The sequence below is a fragment of the Polypterus senegalus genome, chromosome 9 (assembly GCF_016835505.1).
Source record: "Polypterus senegalus isolate Bchr_013 chromosome 9, ASM1683550v1, whole genome shotgun sequence".
In the NCBI taxonomy this organism is placed as follows: Eukaryota; Metazoa; Chordata; class Cladistia; order Polypteriformes; family Polypteridae; genus Polypterus; species Polypterus senegalus.
The window spans coordinates 110,342,159-110,360,043 of NC_053162.1; the positions used below are offsets into that span (position 1 = coordinate 110,342,159).

Genomic DNA, 17,885 nt, shown 5'->3' on the forward strand with positions numbered 1-17,885 from the left:
AGCCTCCGCATCTTCTAAGCAAACAGCCTCTGTGCAAACAGCCCCTCTGCTCACACCCCCTCCGTCAGGAGCAGAGAATGTCAGAGAGAGAGAGAGGGGCAGAGACAAGCAATCAAAAATCAATACTTGCTGTTAGAGCTTTGAAGTGTGTGAAGCACCACGCAGGAAGCATATTGTATATCTTTGAGGAGTTTTATTTAATACATACTACGTGCTCCGATTGGGTAGCTTCTCAGCCATCCGCCAATAGCGTCCCTTGTATGAAATCAACTGGGCAAACAAACTAAGGAAGCATGTACCATAAATTTAAAGACCCATTGTCCGCAGAAATCTGAGAACCAGCGAAAAATCTGTGATATATATTTAGATATGCTTACATTTAAAATCCGCGATAGAGTGAAGTCGCAAAAGTCAAAGCGCAATATAGCGAGGGATCACTGTATATAAATTTTGCACTGGCAGGACCATGTTGTGTGACACTGATGGCTGGGCATACATGTTGTGGCAGTCGGGGGCGCTAGTGCTCCCATGAACCCTCAGGTACAACTCCAGACACCAGGTAAAAGTCCAAGACTCTTTATTATTTTTTACAGTGCACCAAGCACCTTCCACACTACTCATATATAATAAACTCTTTCAAATCAAATTCCTTCCCGTCACGTGACCGTGACATACTCCCGGGTCATAAGGCACAACAGAGCCCATAAGTCCCCCCACAGCGACTCCTGGTGGTCCCCAAGGTATCCAGCAGGGCTGTGTATAAACACTACAGAGTCCATAAGGCCCTGCTGGACCTCGGGGCACAATCCTGCTGTCGGGAGAGCTCCTCCTGGCGGCCTGGGGGTGCGGACAGGCCTGGGAAGCCGGCCGTCCTCCACAATGTATTTAGGAAAGGCCTACTGGACTTAATGTGTGCCTGGTCAAAACACTGGTGTCTTTATAGCCACCTACCACTGCAAAGTAAGAAGCACAGAGCTTTACAGTAAGAAGATACCAAGATAAAATTATGAAAAAGCAACTTACGATAGTAAATCCAAAGAATAGACGGCTTGTCCAGTTGAAACATGTTGTGGGTGCGCTCGTGCATGCGAGATCTCCATGTAATTTAATACAGGCCTTGCTGGGGTGGGAAGTAGCATATAAATGGAATGTGTCATCGTTTAGAGCAGGGGTGCCCACACTTTTTCGGCTTGCGAGCTACTTTTAAAATGATCAGGTCCAAATGATCTACCTACATTAAAAATGTTATATACAGTGCATCCGGAAAATATTCATAGCGGATCACTTTTTCCACATTTTGTTAAGTTACAGCCTTATTCCAAAATGGATTAAATTAATTTTTTTCCTCAGAATTCTACACACAACACCCTATTAATGGCAACGTAAAAAAAGTTTACTTGAGGTTTTTGCAAATTTATTAAAAATAAAAAAACTGAGAAATCACATGTACATAAATAAGTATTCACAGCCTTTGCTCAATACTTTGTTGATGCACCTTAGGCAGCAATTACAGCCTCAAGTCATTTTGAATATGATGCCACAAGGTTGAATGGGAAGCGTCAGTACACAGCCATTTTAAGATCTCGCCAGAGATGTTCAATCGGATTCAAGTCTGGGCTCTGGCTGGCCACTCAAGGACATTCACAGAGTTGTCCTGAAGCCACTCCTTTGATATCTTGGCTGTGTGCTTTAAGTCGTTGTCCTGCTGAAAGATGAACCGTCACCCCAGTCTGAGGTCAAGAGCGCTCTGGAGCAGGTTTTCATCCAGGATGTCTCTTTACATTGCTGCAGTCATCTTTCCCTTTATCCTGACTAGTCTCCCAGTTCCTGCAGCTGAAAAACATCCCCACAGCATGATGCTGCCATCACCATGCTTCACTGTAGGGATGGTATTGGCCTGGTGATGAGCGGTGCCTCGTTTCCTCCAAATGTGATGCCTGTGATTCAAACCAAAGAGTTCAATCTTTATCTCATCAGACCAGATAATTTTGTTTCTCATGGTCTGAGAGTCCTTCAGGTGCCTTTTGGCAAACTCCAGGCGGGCTGCCATGTGCCTTTTACTAAGGAGTGGCTTCCACCTGGTCACTTTACCATACAGGCCTGATTGGTGGATTGTTGCAGAGATGGTTGTCCTTTTGGAAGGACCTCTGGAGCTCTGACAGAGTGACCATCGGGTTCTTGGTCACCTTCCTGACTAAGGCCCTTCTCCCCCGATCGCTCAGTTTAGATGGCCGGCCAGCTCTAGGAAGAGTCCTGGTGGTTTCAAACTTCTTCCACTTAAGGATGATGGAGGCCACTGTGCTCATTGGGACCTTCAAAGCAGCAGAAATTTTTCTGTAACCTTCCCCAGATTTGTGCCTCGAGAAAATCCGTCTCGGAGGTCTACAGACAATTCCTTTGACTTCATGCTTGGTTTATGCTCTGACATGAACTGTCAACTGTGGGACCTTATATAGACAGGTGTGCGCCTTTCCAAATCATGTCCAATCAACTGCATTTACCACAGGTGGACTCCAATTAAGCTGCAGAAACATCTCAAGGATGATCAGGGGAAACAGGATGCACCTGAGCTCAATTTTGAGCTTCATGGCAAAGGCACATGGCTGCCCACCTGGAGTTTGCCAAAAGGCACCTGAAGGACTCTCAGACCATGAGAAACAAAATTCTATGGTCTGATGAAACAAAGATTGAACTCTTTGGTGTGAATGCCAGGCGTCACGTTTCGAGGAAACCAGGCAACGCTCATCACCAAGCCAATACCATCCCTACAGTGAAGCATGGTGGTGGCAGCATCATGCTGTGGGGATGTTTTTCAGCGGCAGGAACTGGGAGACTAGTCAGGATAAAGGGAAATAATACAATAATGATACATTTTATTTATACAAGGCGCCTTTCAGAGAACTCAAGGACACCGAACAAACAAACAATAAATAAATAAATAAATACAAAACACAATTATAAACAACTTAAAACATCAGAAAATCTAAAAATTAAAACCAAACAAAACCACTATAATTAGGAGGAAGAAGAAAAAGCCATTTTAAACAAATGTGTTTTAAGTTTACATTTGAAAGATAAATATGATTTGATATTTCGGAGATCCGCAGGTAATGAGTTCCAGTGCTTGGGAGCAGAACAGCTGAAAGCTCTGCTCCCCATGGTGGTTAGATGGGCGGGAGGAACGGTCAGATGGGTGGAGGAAGAGGATCTAAGGTTACGGGATGGAATGGCAACATGTAGAAGGTCAGACAGATATGGAGGTGCGAGGTTATGGATGGCCTTAAAAGTTAGTAGCAGAATCTTAAAATCAATACTAAACTTGATCGGGAGCCAATGAAGCTGCTGCAAGACCGGAGTAATATGGTGAAAAGATGGGATTCCAGTGATGATACGTACTGCAGAATTCTGGACTAACTGAAGCTTGTGAAGAGATTTATTAGGGAGACCAAAGAGGAGTGAATTGCAGTAGTCCAGCCGAGAAGTGACAAGACTATGAACAAGAATGGCAGTAGTATGAGGAGTGAGGGAGGGGCGTATGCGATTAATATTACGTAAGTGGAAGTAAGCAGACCGGGTGATGTTATTAATGTGACATTGGAAAGATAGAGTAGTGTCGAGGATGACACCCAGACTCTTGACCTGAGATGATGGGGAAACAACAGAGTTATCAATAATAAAAGAAAGATTATTGGTTTTGGGTAATGATGATTTTGAACCAATGAGGAGAACCTCAGTTTTGTCACTGTTTAATTTAAGAAAATTTGAAGAGAACCAGGATTTAATTTCAGAAATACAGTCAATAAGTGAGGGTGGTGGAAAAGACGAGGTGGGTTTACCAGCAAGGTAGAGCTGGGTGTCATCAGCATAACAGTGAAAATTAATGTTATATTTGCAAAAAATATTGCCAAGGGGAAGAAGGTAAATAATAAAAAGAAGAGGCCCCAGGACAGAGCCTTGGGGCACACCAGAAGTAACAGCGGTGGGTTGGGATGTGAAAGTTTTAAGCTGTATGAACTGAGTGCGGCCTGAAAGGTAAGATCTAAACCAATCAAGTGGAGTGTGAGTAATGCCAATCAAAGATAATCTATTAAGGATTTTCTTGTGAAATTCCCAATAAGTTTGATGTGTCACATGACCCTCTTCCTATTGAAAAAACTAAAGTTGGATCCAAAATGGCTGACTTCAAAATGGCCACCATGGTCACCACCCATCTTGAAAAGCTTCCCCCCTCACATATACTAATGTGCCACAAACAGGAAGTTAATATCACCAACCATTCCCATTTTATTAAGGTGTATCCATATAAATGGCCCACCCTGTATATATATATATATATATATATATATATATATATATATATATATATATACAGTGGTGTGAAAAACTATTTGCCCCTTCCTGATTTCTTATTCTTTTGCATGTTTGTCACACAAAACGTTTCTGATCATCAAACACATTTAACCATTAGTCAAATATAACACAAGTAAACACAAAATGCAGTTTTTAAATGATGGTTTTGATTATTTAGGGAGAAAAACAAATCCAAACCTACATGGCCCTGTGTGAAAAAGTAATTGCCCCCTGAACCTAATAACTGGTTGGGCCACCCTTAGCAGCAATAACTGCAATCAAGCGTTTGCGATAACTTGCAACAAGTCTTTTACAGCGCTCTGGAGGAATTTTGGCCCACTCATCTTTGCAGAATTGTTGTAATTCAGCTTTATTTGAGGGTTTTCTAGCATGAACCGCCTTTTTAAGGTCATGCCATAGCATCTCAATTGGATTCAGGTCAGGACTTTGACTAGGCTCCAAAGTCTTCATTTTGTTTTTCTTCAGCCATTCAGAGGTGGATTTGCTGGTGTGTTTTGGGTCATTGTCCTGTTGCAGCACCCAAGATCGCTTCAGCTTGAGTTGACGAACAGATGGCCGGACATTCTCCTTCAGGATTTTTGGTAGACAGTAGAATTCATGGTTCCATCTATCACAGCAAGCCTTCCAGGTCCTGAAGCAGCAAAACAACCCCAGACCATCACACTACCACCACCATATTTTACTGTTGGTATGATGTTCTTTTTCTGAAATGCTGTGTTCCTTTTACGCCAGATGTAACGGGACATTTGCCTTCCAAAAGTTCAACTTTTGTCTCATCAGTCCACAAGGTATTTTCCCAAAAGTCTTGGCAATCATTGAGATGTTTCTTAGCAAAATTGAGACGAGCCCTAATGTTCTTTTTGCTTAACAGTGGTTTGTGTCTTGGAAATCTGCCATGCAGGCCGTTTTTGCCCAGTCTCTTTCTTATGGTGGAGTCGTGAACACTGACCTAAATTGAGGCAAGTGAAGCCTGCAGTTCTTTAGACGTTGTCCTGGGGTCTTTTGTGACCTCTCGGATGAGTCGTCTCTGCGCTCTTGGGGTAATTTTGGTCGGCCGGCCACTCCTGGGAAGGTTCACCACTGTTCCATGTTTTTGCCATTTGTGGATAATGGCTCTCACTGTGGTTCGCTGGAGTCCCAAAGCTTTAGAAATGGCTTTATAACCTTTACCAGACTGATAGATCTCAATTACTTCTGTTCTCATTTGTTCCTGAATTTCTTTGGATCTTGGCATGATGTCTAGCTTTTGAGGTGCTTTTGGTCTACTTCTCTGTGTCAGGCAGCTCCTATTTAAGTGATTTCTTGATTGAAACAGGTGTGGCAGTAATCAGGCCTGGGGTGGCTACGGAAATTGAACTCAGGTGTGATACACCACAGTTAGGTTATTTTTAACAAGGGGCAATTACTTTTCACACAGGGCCATGTAGGTTTGGATTTTTTATCCCTAAATAATAAAACCATCATTTAAAAACTACATTTTGTGTTTACTTGTGTTATATTTGACTAATGGTTAAATGTGTTTGATGATCAGAAACATTTTGTGTGACAAACATGCAAAAGAATAAGAAATCAGGAAGGGGCAAATAGTTTTTCACACCACTGTATATATATATATATATATATATATATATATATATATATATATACACACGCACATATACTGTATATACACAAACTTAGTATACTTTATACATAAAATATATGTTGTCGTACCTTACATAACTGAATAACCCTTAGGGAACAATAACAATACATTTATGGTCACTACAGTATTTGAATTTAATAATCTTCAGGTAGGAAAAGGCTGACTCACATAAATAAGTAGAGCTGAATAATGCAGTCAAGAAAGTAGCACATTTCATCATGTTTGGGTACTTTTCCTCTGTGAGTAAGTTCCAAAACTGTCCATGAGCCCCATACTTCAGCTGAATGTCATCCTGTAGTGTCAAAATCTCATCCTCCACTGTAGAGGAGTTTTAGGTGAAACAGTGTTGCAATTTTTGATGAGGGTGAATCACCCTCAACATCTTCCTTAAATGGATAGCACTTACAGTAAATGTAGTGATTGGCTCAAGTAAAGCTGAGTCTTGAAACCATCTATCAAAGTCTGACAGACAATTTTCAATCTGCTCTGTTTAGCGTATGCTGTCAAGTTGCGCACAAGATGCGAGGTTTTGGATGTTCCCCAAATCATGGCGCTGCAGCTTTGAGGACAGATGTTGAATTTTTCGTTTGAAAGCATTAACTGAAATAATCATATTGACCATGGTTTTGTCTTTTCCTTGCAGCTGTAAATTAAGCTCATTCAACATGTTGGTCAGATCGTTATTAAATTGCTTGTAATCTGCATGTTTAATGAAAAGGAGAAACTCCCTTTTCTCTGGCCAGGGGTCTTGAAATCTCAGCAGGAATTTCTCTTCTTGGAAGAACTTCTTATGCTTAATGATCGAGTGACTCATCCGGAACGATGCTTTGGTGTGTCAGCCTTTGCTTTTGAACTCAGCCGAATGAAAAAATGATGGCTGTCCAATTAACTGCGATTTTATTTCCCTCTCCTTTCTCTTTTTCAGATTGCTTTTCGGAAGGAAGTCAGTTTCGTAGTTTTTATGAACAGTTTGAAAGTGCCTTTCCTCATTTTCTTTCTTCGGAATAGCAATGATAGATTGACAAATCAGACAAAACGCACTTTGTGACATTGTGAGAAAAAAAATCCTCTTCCAATTTCACATCCAGCCTATACCCTCCCCAAACAATTTTTTTTAAATCCCTTCTTTAGTTGATATAAATTGAAAGGCTAACTAAATCACAGCTGGGGTTTTGCAGTAGCTCGCGCGTTTTAGCGTGCGTGCGGGATGACCAGTGTGTTAGAAGAAAACAGATCTCAGACTGACTGCCCTGTATGTCAATCAAGTGGCAAATGGCATTGGGAGGATATATGATTGACTAACGTTTAAAATTTTTTAAATGCAACGCGATCTACCTGCACTATCTTTGCGATCTACCGGTCGATTGCGATTGACGAATTGGGCACACCTGGTTTAGAGGAATATGCTCCCCAGTATAAAAAGCACTTCCTGCCTGCCTGGGTCGTTTTGGGCAAAATCACGGTGGTGAGTGAGAGTTTGGTGTAGGTAATCTTTATAGAACATCAAGCATAGTGGGTTATGCCTTATTTTAAATATATTTTCTTTTTGTACATAGAAATATAAATATCTCTTAGATATAGTATAATTTTGATGGATGTATTTATATGATTAAAGTTTATGGTGCACTTTTTTTTTCTTTTTGTATATTCACTGATTTTTCTCTTTGTAAATATTTTTTGTGGTTTGATGAAAAAACTTTGGTTTTGTGTAGTATCATCCTGTCTGCTCTTTTATTTAAGAAGACTACCAAATTTTTGTGTAAATACATTCATTGTTTTTGTTTCTTTTTCATTTGGGGACTTGCAATTCACATTGTAAATATTGCAGTTTCACAATTTTTTGGGACATGCTTCTTTGAGCTTTGTGCGTTAGTTGTAGTGAGGACTGGGTAAAAAAGCCTGCCAGATACTGTTATCCACGCACTTGTAAATAAAACCCACTTTTGTTTCTACAACACCATCTTTTTATGTTTGCACATCCCTTTCTGACACCTTTCAATTCTAATCTCGATCTTTCCCAAACTACAAGATGTCTAGGTAGTCTGGTGCCGTCATTCTCACTACATGGGGTGTGACTTTATCACCTTAAATACCGCACTTGCTGTCAGTATTTGGCTATGGCCCCACACCATCCCATGTGGGAAAAAAGAGGGCATGGGTGGGAATGTTGATTTGTCTCCTGACTTGTTTATGGGACTTGCATCAGCATTGCAATCCATCCAAAACGTGTTTTCTGTTCTGTTGTATAGTCAGCTAACTTCTTAAAGAAGGCATTAAATTACATCTGAGCCAAGTCTCATAACAAATTGGCATCACAGTTAAATATCATCTCTTTCCCTTAAAAATTCTCATTGGTCAAAATCATATTTTTTCGTACGATTAAGTGGTAATTGATATGTATTTTTTTTGTGTTTTTCTCAATGCCTCTTTATTGTCCTTATGATCAATTCAGAGTATACATGTGTGGTGACCATACTGCTCGCAAAGAGAATCTCGAAAATAAAAAAGAAATTGTTTTTCATCTTAAATACCTATTTGCTTAAACTCATTGCAATTTGTTAAAGTAACAAATGACATCAGACCATACTTGTTTGATTCTTGCATTTTTTTGATTATACTGGAAGCCTTGCATTGTCAAAATATCTATCTCAGACAGTAAAATTGTATGTATTAAGTTGATAGGTAAAATATGAATGAAATTGAATTTGATAACTCTAACTTTAGGTTTCTTGAAAAATAAACAGTCAAAACAAAACAATTGCAAATACATTAATAGCAAGAAACTAAAAGTATTGGCAAAATGCTTTCTGGGAGTAGAGTTAAGTGTGATGAACAATCCTAAATTGAATATTTTGAAGATTGTGGTATTCAGATGAAAATATTACTAAAAAGAAAGTGGGGGTGTTAGGGGAAGGTCCCAGTATCAAATAGAGAGAATTGGTAAAGGACAATATGAAGCATTGCACAGACAAGCATACAGAGATGTCATAGGTCTCAAAATCGAGTATTGAGAGTTACAGAATTACATAGTGGATGGGTGAGAAGAGTGGAATATAAGGAAACATTGCAAGTTTTGAGAACAGACCTTAGTTGTAAATATAAAAAAGAGGAGGATGGGATTCTAAAACTTCAGACCTCAGAGACTGGAATATCTGGAGACCAGCATCATTAAAAATGTTAAAAGAGCTGAAAGGCCTATGAGAAAAATGGAATGGGATGATCCCTAATACATAAAGTAGGACTGTTAAAGATAGGAGCGTGCAAATGCCATCTTCAGCAATAATCCAAATGTTCTTCAACCCTGTGCCACAAACACAACATACGGAAAACTAAAGATCCCAAATTATATGCATGAGATTTTTGATTTTATTGCTGTGAAGGGGAGAAAAGAAACAGGTTTTATCAAAAAATAAAGAGCAAACTACAACTCAAAACTCACAAAAGTTATCCAGTGGGAGCTGAATGGCTTCATTTAGACAGACAGTCATCACATCAACAGAAAAATAAGAAAACATTTTGAATTCGATTTTTTTATATCTGCAAAACTATGTTTACAAAACGTTATTGTAACAAAGCTTTTGAATACAAATGGCATATGGAATGCAAATTTTCTTTATGCAGGTTTTAGAATACTGTGACATAATAAGAAAATTCCAGGTGCTGCATACTGTATATAGTACTGTACATTTGTACTTTTTCAATCATCAGCCACCCTGATGGAACGGTCCTTACAGATGACACTTTAGTTGTGACCCGCTGGATTGGCTGCTTTGAGCAGCTGTTTAAAACTGATCCTATGACTAGGACATTTAATACCCCTTGGTCCACGGGTCTTGAGGCTGATCCTCCAATTAGCTGTAAATCACAAAATCTCACTGAGATTGCACAGGTGGTAAACCAGCTGAGGTAGGGAAGACTGCAGGGAACTGTTCTATCCAGGGTGAACTTCACCAGGCTGGTGGGAAGGCTGTCCTCCTGGCATTGCAAGGAATCTTTGCTTCCGTTTGGGAGACTGGCATCATCCGAACTGACAGGATAACAGAACATGTCATCCCTATCTGGACAGGGTGATTGCCAGGATTGCAGCAACTACAGGGGGTAACACTGCTCTAAGTGCCATGTAAGGTCCTTGTTAGGGTCGTCCTCAATAGGCCCCATGATCACTTGCTTACCTACCACCAACTGGTGCAGTTTAGTTTTGCGCCTAAGAAGTCTACCATTGACTGCATCCTGGAACTGAGGGTTCTCATGGAGCGCAAACGCGAATATTGGGAGTTTGTTTGCAGCCTTTGTCAATTTTCGTAAAACATTTGACGAAGTTGATCGAGCTGGGACATTGTGAGATTTTATGGGACCCCCTCAAGGTTGCTTGATATCTTGGTCAGCCTCTACACTGGTACTATGAGTGCTGTGCACAGTGTAGGCATAACCTCTGCATTTTTCCCAGTTGATTCTGGGGTTTGTCATGGGTGTGTTCTTGCTCCTGCTCTGTTCAGAACTTGCAAGGTCTGAGTGTTGGGCAAGGTTGTGGGTCAGGTAGCTGTGAGGCATCTGTTGGAAAAGAAAGATTCACTGATCTTGACTTTGCTGACGATGCTGTGATCTTCGGGAAGTCAATGGAGGCTCTGACTGGGACATTTGAGAGACTAAGCAAGGAGTCAGAGTCTCTAGGCTTGCGAGTGCTCTGGATAAAAACTAAGATCCAGGCCTTTAATGACCTCTCAGGCACAGCCATCAGCCTGGTGTCTGTCTGAGAGTGTCAAACTTGTTGAGAGGTTTACTTACCTCAGCAGCGACATTCATGTCTCTGGTGAATCTTTCTTTGAAGTCAGTAGATAGAGTGAGAGAGCTTAGGGGCTCATGAGGTTGCTGGAAAGGGGTGTGTAGTGCTCCCAATATTGTTGCAAAAGGACAAAGGTCCAAGTCTTTAGAGTCCTGGTGCTTCCTGTGTTGCTATATGGTTGCAAGACATGTACGCTACGAAGACTGAATTTCTTCAGTACTGTGTCTCTTCGAAGAATCCATGGGTACTACTACTGGTTTGAGTTTGTGTCAAATGAGCGGTTATTCAGAGTCCCGAATGAGGCACATTACCCACATTGTGAGGGAGTGTCAGTTACGGCACTATGGCCAGGTGGTGCTGTTCCCCGAAGGTGATCCGGCTCTTCAGATCCACATTGTTGAGGAACCAAGTGGTTGGACCAGGTAAAGGGGATGCCCACCTAACACCTGGCTGTGGCAGATAGATGGTAATTTCTGGAGTTAGGACTGGGAGACGTGTCTGCCTAGGAGGTTGCCAACCAGGACCCTGAGTTTTTTTGTCATATGGTGGGTGCGGCAACGTGTTGTACCAGTGCATGCACCCCAACCTAGCCTGACTTGACCTACATTTTTTTTTTATTTGTAGTATGTCTGTAAAGGATGAAGCTGTTACCCTTCCTGTTGTGGCGTGTGGCTGGGAATGGTACCTAGCCGGGATGCCCAGGAGGACCAAAAGAGGGCTTATGCCTCCTCCAGACCACATGGGGGTGATCGCCCTGGTTGCATTGGGGACCACGGGAACTGAGCTTGAAAGTTTAACCCTATAGGTGCCCGTGGACACCGCCAGGGGGTGCCCCAATGCCTGAGGAGCCCTGGCCCTCAGCACTTCCGCCACACCCGGAAGTGCTGGGGGAGACCAGGGACACCCGGAGTGCTTCCAGGTGCACAGCCAGTACTTTCGCCACACTGGGGAGTGTCGGCAGAAGCTAATCAGGAAGCAGCTAGAGCACATATGGGTGGGGATAAAAGAGGCCACCTCCATTCGATGGCTGGAGTCGGGTGAGGAGCAGGACAGAGCTTGGTGGAGAGAAGTGGAGGTGGCCTGAAGCAATGTCAATGTCAATTTATTTATATAGCACATTTAAAACAACACAGGAATTCTGTGGTCAAAGTGCTTTACAATAAAAAAAAGACAAACAAATAAAATAGAAATAAAATGTAAGAACATAAATAAAATACATAATAAATAGAAGTGTAAGTGCCAATCTTAGAAAGTTAAAGTTTTGAGTTAAACTCATATTAATGTTTGCTTAATTTGAATAGAATATAAATTTCTTTCATAGTCATAACTTATGGTATAGTCTTTTCCCCCTATAAGTTAGCAAGAGATAGAACCTTCTTACTATAACTGAGAAACAGTGTGATAAAAGCTTAGTTGTGGTAAGAACAAGTCCCAGTAAAGAGGGACTTGAAAGACCCATTTTCTATCTAGAGATGGGATAAGCATAAATTTTTCTGACCATTTAGAAATGGCCCAGAAAAGTTTAAAAATGGTTCTGAAATGGTAACGATTTGAGATATAACAAGATTAAGCCTAGAACTGAACTCTTCTTAACATTAATTTTTCCTTTTTTTTTTGCTATTTTAATTGGACAGTGACCCTGTACCTTTGGCTTAAATCTGACTGCAACCTCTCTCTCTGGGCTTGATTCTCTTCCTGCACTATCTTCCGAAATAACACCTCAGCAAGATCAGCCAGGTCTCTGCTACAATGCAAGCAAGACACATTCTCCTCAAGTTCAGCAAACCAGAGCTTTGAGTGTTGGCAGATGTACCACTCACCGAGGTGCAACTTGTCCAAGTCACCCTCCAAAAAAGTCCAACTATAAGAAGACTTACATTTCATTGGCATCATTATTAAAATTTGGATTGCTGACCTTCTCAAATCCTTTTCCTTAAAATTTAAATTAATTAAATCAAGTTATTTAAATTAGGAAATTGAAAAAATGAGTTTAAAAAAACTACTGCAGCTACTGAACACCTTCTGGCCTCTTAAGCTTCTGTAAAACTCTCATCCCTTGACTACATGGGTCTTTGTTTTCCTTCTGCTTGTTTCCTTATTTGACAGGTTTTCCTAACTGTTCCACTTTTGCTTCCTTACTTTCAGGCCTAGTTTGTGGGGTACACTGTGCTGCATATAAATGTATTTTTCACTCTACTACCACCACTGGCACTCCTTGGTATGACCACAATGTACTGTACCTAGTTATTCTTTTTACACCTAAATTGTTCTCACTAAGGAAGAACACTAGGTTTTCACTATTGGCTGCTACAAAGCAATTTATTTACTGTCCTGCTGCTTCCCATCCATGTAGCACAAGGCACTGTGTTCCCCATGCATTACAAAATTTGAACACAAGTTCTAAAACAAACTTAAAAGAAGTATCTTTGTAAAGAAAAGAAACGAAAAGACAGGCTAATGTGCTGTTTGAAATAAACCTCCCACATATCCAATAATACCAACAACCATTAGTTCCAGTAATACTGAGCACTTTATGGTTTCAAAATGCCCCACCCAGATAAGCAGTTTTAGACAAGTTCAATGACAGCTTAATCCTACTATTGTAGCATTTAACACAAAAATAAATATATATGTAACATATTTTAAGTTGGTGTGCACATATGCCCTATAACTATTCTTATTACGGATTTCTCATAAGTTTATTGTCGTGTGCACAGTAAGGAAACACGTTTCCCTGTACAATGAAATTCTTTCTTTGCTGTCTACACCAAATGACAAAACCAACGTATAAAGATAAACATAAATAATAAACAGCAGATAGATAATAAGTAACAGAGGCAGCATAAAGTATAAAAACATAATAGAAGTATAAAGTGTAATTGTGCAGGTAGGTGTGTGATGGACAAGTGAAATACAGTTGTGTGAGGTAAACAGAATGAGGTGAACCATGGTTGTATATTCCAGTCAGTTATTTAGGAGTCTAATGGGCTTGGGAAAGAAAGAGTTCTTTAGCCTGGAAGTCCTGCATTTCATAGTTCTATACCTGCTGCCTGAGGGTAGAAGTGTGAACAGTTCGTGTTGGGGGTGGGTGGGGTCCCAGAGGATCAAGGCAGTCCTCCTGCGGACTCTACAGTTGTAGATGCTCTGCAGAGAGGGCAGTGGGGTCCTGGTGACCTTCTCAGCAGTCTTTATCACTCTCTGCAGGCGTTTACGGTCCATAGCAGTAGTAATGCCGTACCGCATGGTGATGCAACTGGTCAAGATGCTCTCAACAATGCAGCTGTAATGGTTGCCGAGGATCTTAGTCGACATACCAAACTTCCTCAGCCTCCTCAGAAAGTACAGCCGCTGTTGAGCCCTCTTGACCAGCTGTATGGTGTTACGTGTCCAAGTGAGGTTGTCACTGATGGAGATGCCCAGGTATTTAATGCTGCTCACCCTCTTCACTTCAAGCTCTCAGTGGCCAGTGAGGTCTCCTCTCCTTCCTCATGTCCACTATCATCTCCTTTGTCTTGTCCACGTTGAGGGTGAGGTTATTGTCCTCACACCATGACGCCAGACTGTCCACCTCCCTCCTGTAGGACACCTCATCTCCACCAGTGATGTGTCCAACAACTACGGTTTCATCTGTGAACTTTAGGATGATGTTCTCTTTGTGGGAGACTACACAGTCGTGGGTGAACAGGGTATAGAGGATGGGGCTGAGGACGCATCCCTGTGGGGTGCCTGTGTTTGTGATAATGGTGGCTGAAATCCACATTCATCAGCATGGGAATCTCAAAATCAACTGAAATTTGTAATATATGCTGTATTTATACTGTGCATTAAAATTTGTTGGAGCCATCTTTTGCTGTAATAACCATAACAAAATGATCTACTAGTGGAGTCTTTTTCATCCACTTCTGTTAAGAGATTAGTTCATGTTCCAGTCCCAAGATATTTCTTTGGTCTGCTGTTTGAAAATCATTCCACAAGCTCTTGATGGTGAAGGCAATACTTTTAACCTGTCAAGTCAAGAACATGCAACTTTCTTGTGAACTTTTCTTTTCTTGTGAACTCTTAATTTGTGTAATGTACCTGTTCTTGGGAATCTCATCTTAATGAAAGCTGACTCGTTGAACAAGTACCTATTTCTTATTTGACTAAACAGTTAACCTTACAGTATTTTTGGCACTATTCTTCCATTTTTGACTTTAAGATATTTGTTGACAACTCATGGTGTTTAAAATTATTTTTTTAACATTATAAAGAACAACTTACCCACTGTATTAGAAATCCAGATGCTTCAGCCTGATTGGCAACAGGAAATAATGACATTCCCAGCTCCAACACAACAAATTTCTGAACAAATGGGAAATACTGATCACTTAACCTAGTCTTTTCAGTCAGTACAATTCCATATAATTTGGTAGCCTGAATAGAAAAAATGAGAGTAAATATGAGGAGAGGACATTTTTTTGTAATAAAAATGTAACCAAAATATAATTTTGGCAAAAGCAGTAACAGTATGAAAAAATCTTACATAAAGTAAAAGCTAAGATATATGTGTTAGGATCAAGTGGATGCAGAATATTATATGTTTTATGCTTTTTATAGTTCTTGGTGCACAAATGAAACTTTTAGACTAAACTCACTGAAACAAATATAATAATGATATTAATGTAGAAGCAAACAGAAAACAAATCAGTATACAATAACACACTGATGAATGACTGAAATTGTCGATTATTTATTCTTAAAACACCATCAGGTGATCAGTTTATAATTGATCAATTTAAGTGGTACAAATATGTCATTTACATAGAACTTGTTAACCTGAAAAAGGATAATAAATGATAATTGAAGCAGATAACTGAAAAAAAGATTACTTCATGGTTGTATTCCACCCAGGTCTGGATTTTGTACACTGCCATTCCACACGCACCTTTTTCAAGTACAGTAGTCTCTCAATAGGCTTTAAAGATCTCAGAGCAAAAGATTGTCTCTAGCTCCTGAGTAAACATGCACCAAGCAAGACTAAATATCATTACTGTTTTGCATTTATAGTTTTAATTCCAACATTTTTGTAGCCTTGTATTTAGGGTAAAACCTAGCAAATGTATTTGCATATGCATTTCTAGTTGCTGATGTTACTTAAGCTGAAAGCAGTAACTTGTGTGTCAGAAAAAAATCTCTTAATCAAAATTAGGAGAAAAGCTAAACATGTGAGAGCACAAACTCTTTCTGTTAAATTTGTAGTGACTGACTGCAAATAAATACAAAAGATTCTGCCTGTCTGTGACATTACACACAAATACTGTTTATTCACAAAGGCAAGCTGAGAGTAAGAACTGGTTATAATAAACTCATAACCAGACAAGTATTTAACAATTTAATCCTCATATTTTATTGAGAATGCTGTTACTTTTTAATTGCTTATGGTCCCAGAGACACAGGTGCTGCTTGAATAGACTTGTATATAGAGACAAACTATCAATTGTGACTGCAGACATTTGCTTAAAAACATCCAGTGAACAGATGTTACTAAAAATTGTTCAAACAAGTTGCAATAAACTGATATAGAACCATTTAACTTTACTCAGAAATGTTTAAAAAATACAGCTGTTGACTCTGTAATTTAATTTGGTTTATAATATAATGTATTTTATTTAAACATATACAAATTTTCTTCATCTCAGTGTATACTGTAACTCACACTATACTTAGGTTAGACTGACCAGTCACGTTATAACTTGTGTGGCCAGGTTCTTGACAAAAAGGAAAGTTTGGGGCACCAACCAGGTCATCCCGTTTAATGTTCAACAAAAAAAAAACTATCCTAGGGGAAGTTCATACAGTATAGACAAACACTCTTGAAAAAGAAATGGCGTGTTACGCATAGTTTTTGATAAAAAGATTCTGGGACAAGTCATCCATCATCAGAGTAGCTTGTCAGTTATCGCTGAGTACACCTTGGGGGATAGAAAACAATGTGGGAAAAAAGGCATTAAGGACGGAATGCTTTTGGACTTTAGAACCAATTTTTTAAACCACCTTGCCTACTTATAGCGGCCTTATCCCCAGATTTTTCTATTACTCATTTATATATTGCCGCAGTTATTCTTTTATGATAAATACTGCTTAGCATTAAGCCTATATGACTTTTAACCTCAATAACCAAAGATATGCAGTCAAAGTAATACAAAATACCTACTGTAGGCATATAACCATTTTTCCCTTTTCTCTGCAAATTTCTTTTTTCTACATACTAAAAACACAGTAGACAAATGAAGGCTTACCCCTGCTTTTTGTGAAAAAGTCGGGAAAGGAGAAACAAGTACAAATTATCATTAAACATTATTATTGTACCAAATTATGAAATATTTCATGGTTGGTATGTTATATGTGATATACAGTATCAAATACAGAACTTTTGCTCTCCTCAACTTTCTAAAACGTTACAAAAGAAATGTTATCCAATCTGATCCAAAGTGAAGGTCCAAAACTCCACAAGATTATAAAGCAAACTAACAATATACACAATTAAAATATTGTGTCACACATGTGCGTTTAGGAGACAGCTAAAGGGCCTGGGGAACTGTAATACTACATCAGACCAGGGGGTGGCAGAGTGTGCTGACTGTCTCTCGCAGTTTCTTGCAGACCATTCCCGGGAAATCTCACCAAGCTCCGGCGCCTCTGATGACGTCACTTCCGGTTCTGGACTAGATGACATCATTTCCTTCCCCAGCCCTTAAAACCGCCATCTTACCTCCAAATAATCAGTTATGTTTTGGACTCTGTCCTGTGAACCTCTCTTTTCAAATATTTCAAAAACTTTGCAGCTGGGAAACAATATATGGGTGGCTGCCCCAAACCTTCATGATGTCTGGAGACTCATTCTTATTACAATAGACACTTCCTTAACCAACATGACTGTCAGACACAGACGACTGCTTTCTAGAACTCAATGACAATATTCTTCCAAAAAGTCCCTAGTCCTGAAAACATGGCTGATCATTCATTGGGGGAAATCTGGCTTTTTACACAAGGTCAATAAATATATATACAGGTGCTGGTCATAAAATTAGAATATCATGACAAAGT

General features: G+C 39.9%; 1 protein-coding gene across 1 annotated transcript in view; it reads right to left on the reverse strand.

The window, feature by feature from the left end:
• The window catches only part of faap24 (FA core complex associated protein 24), a 140,737-nt gene that overhangs the window by 10,798 nt on the left and 112,054 nt on the right, over window positions 1–17,885 (reverse strand). The window contains exon 4 of the mRNA XM_039763574.1: window positions 15,060–15,212. Within this exon, the coding sequence (XP_039619508.1) occupies window positions 15,060–15,212 (153 nt within the window). The remainder of the gene's footprint in view (window positions 1–15,059; window positions 15,213–17,885) is intronic.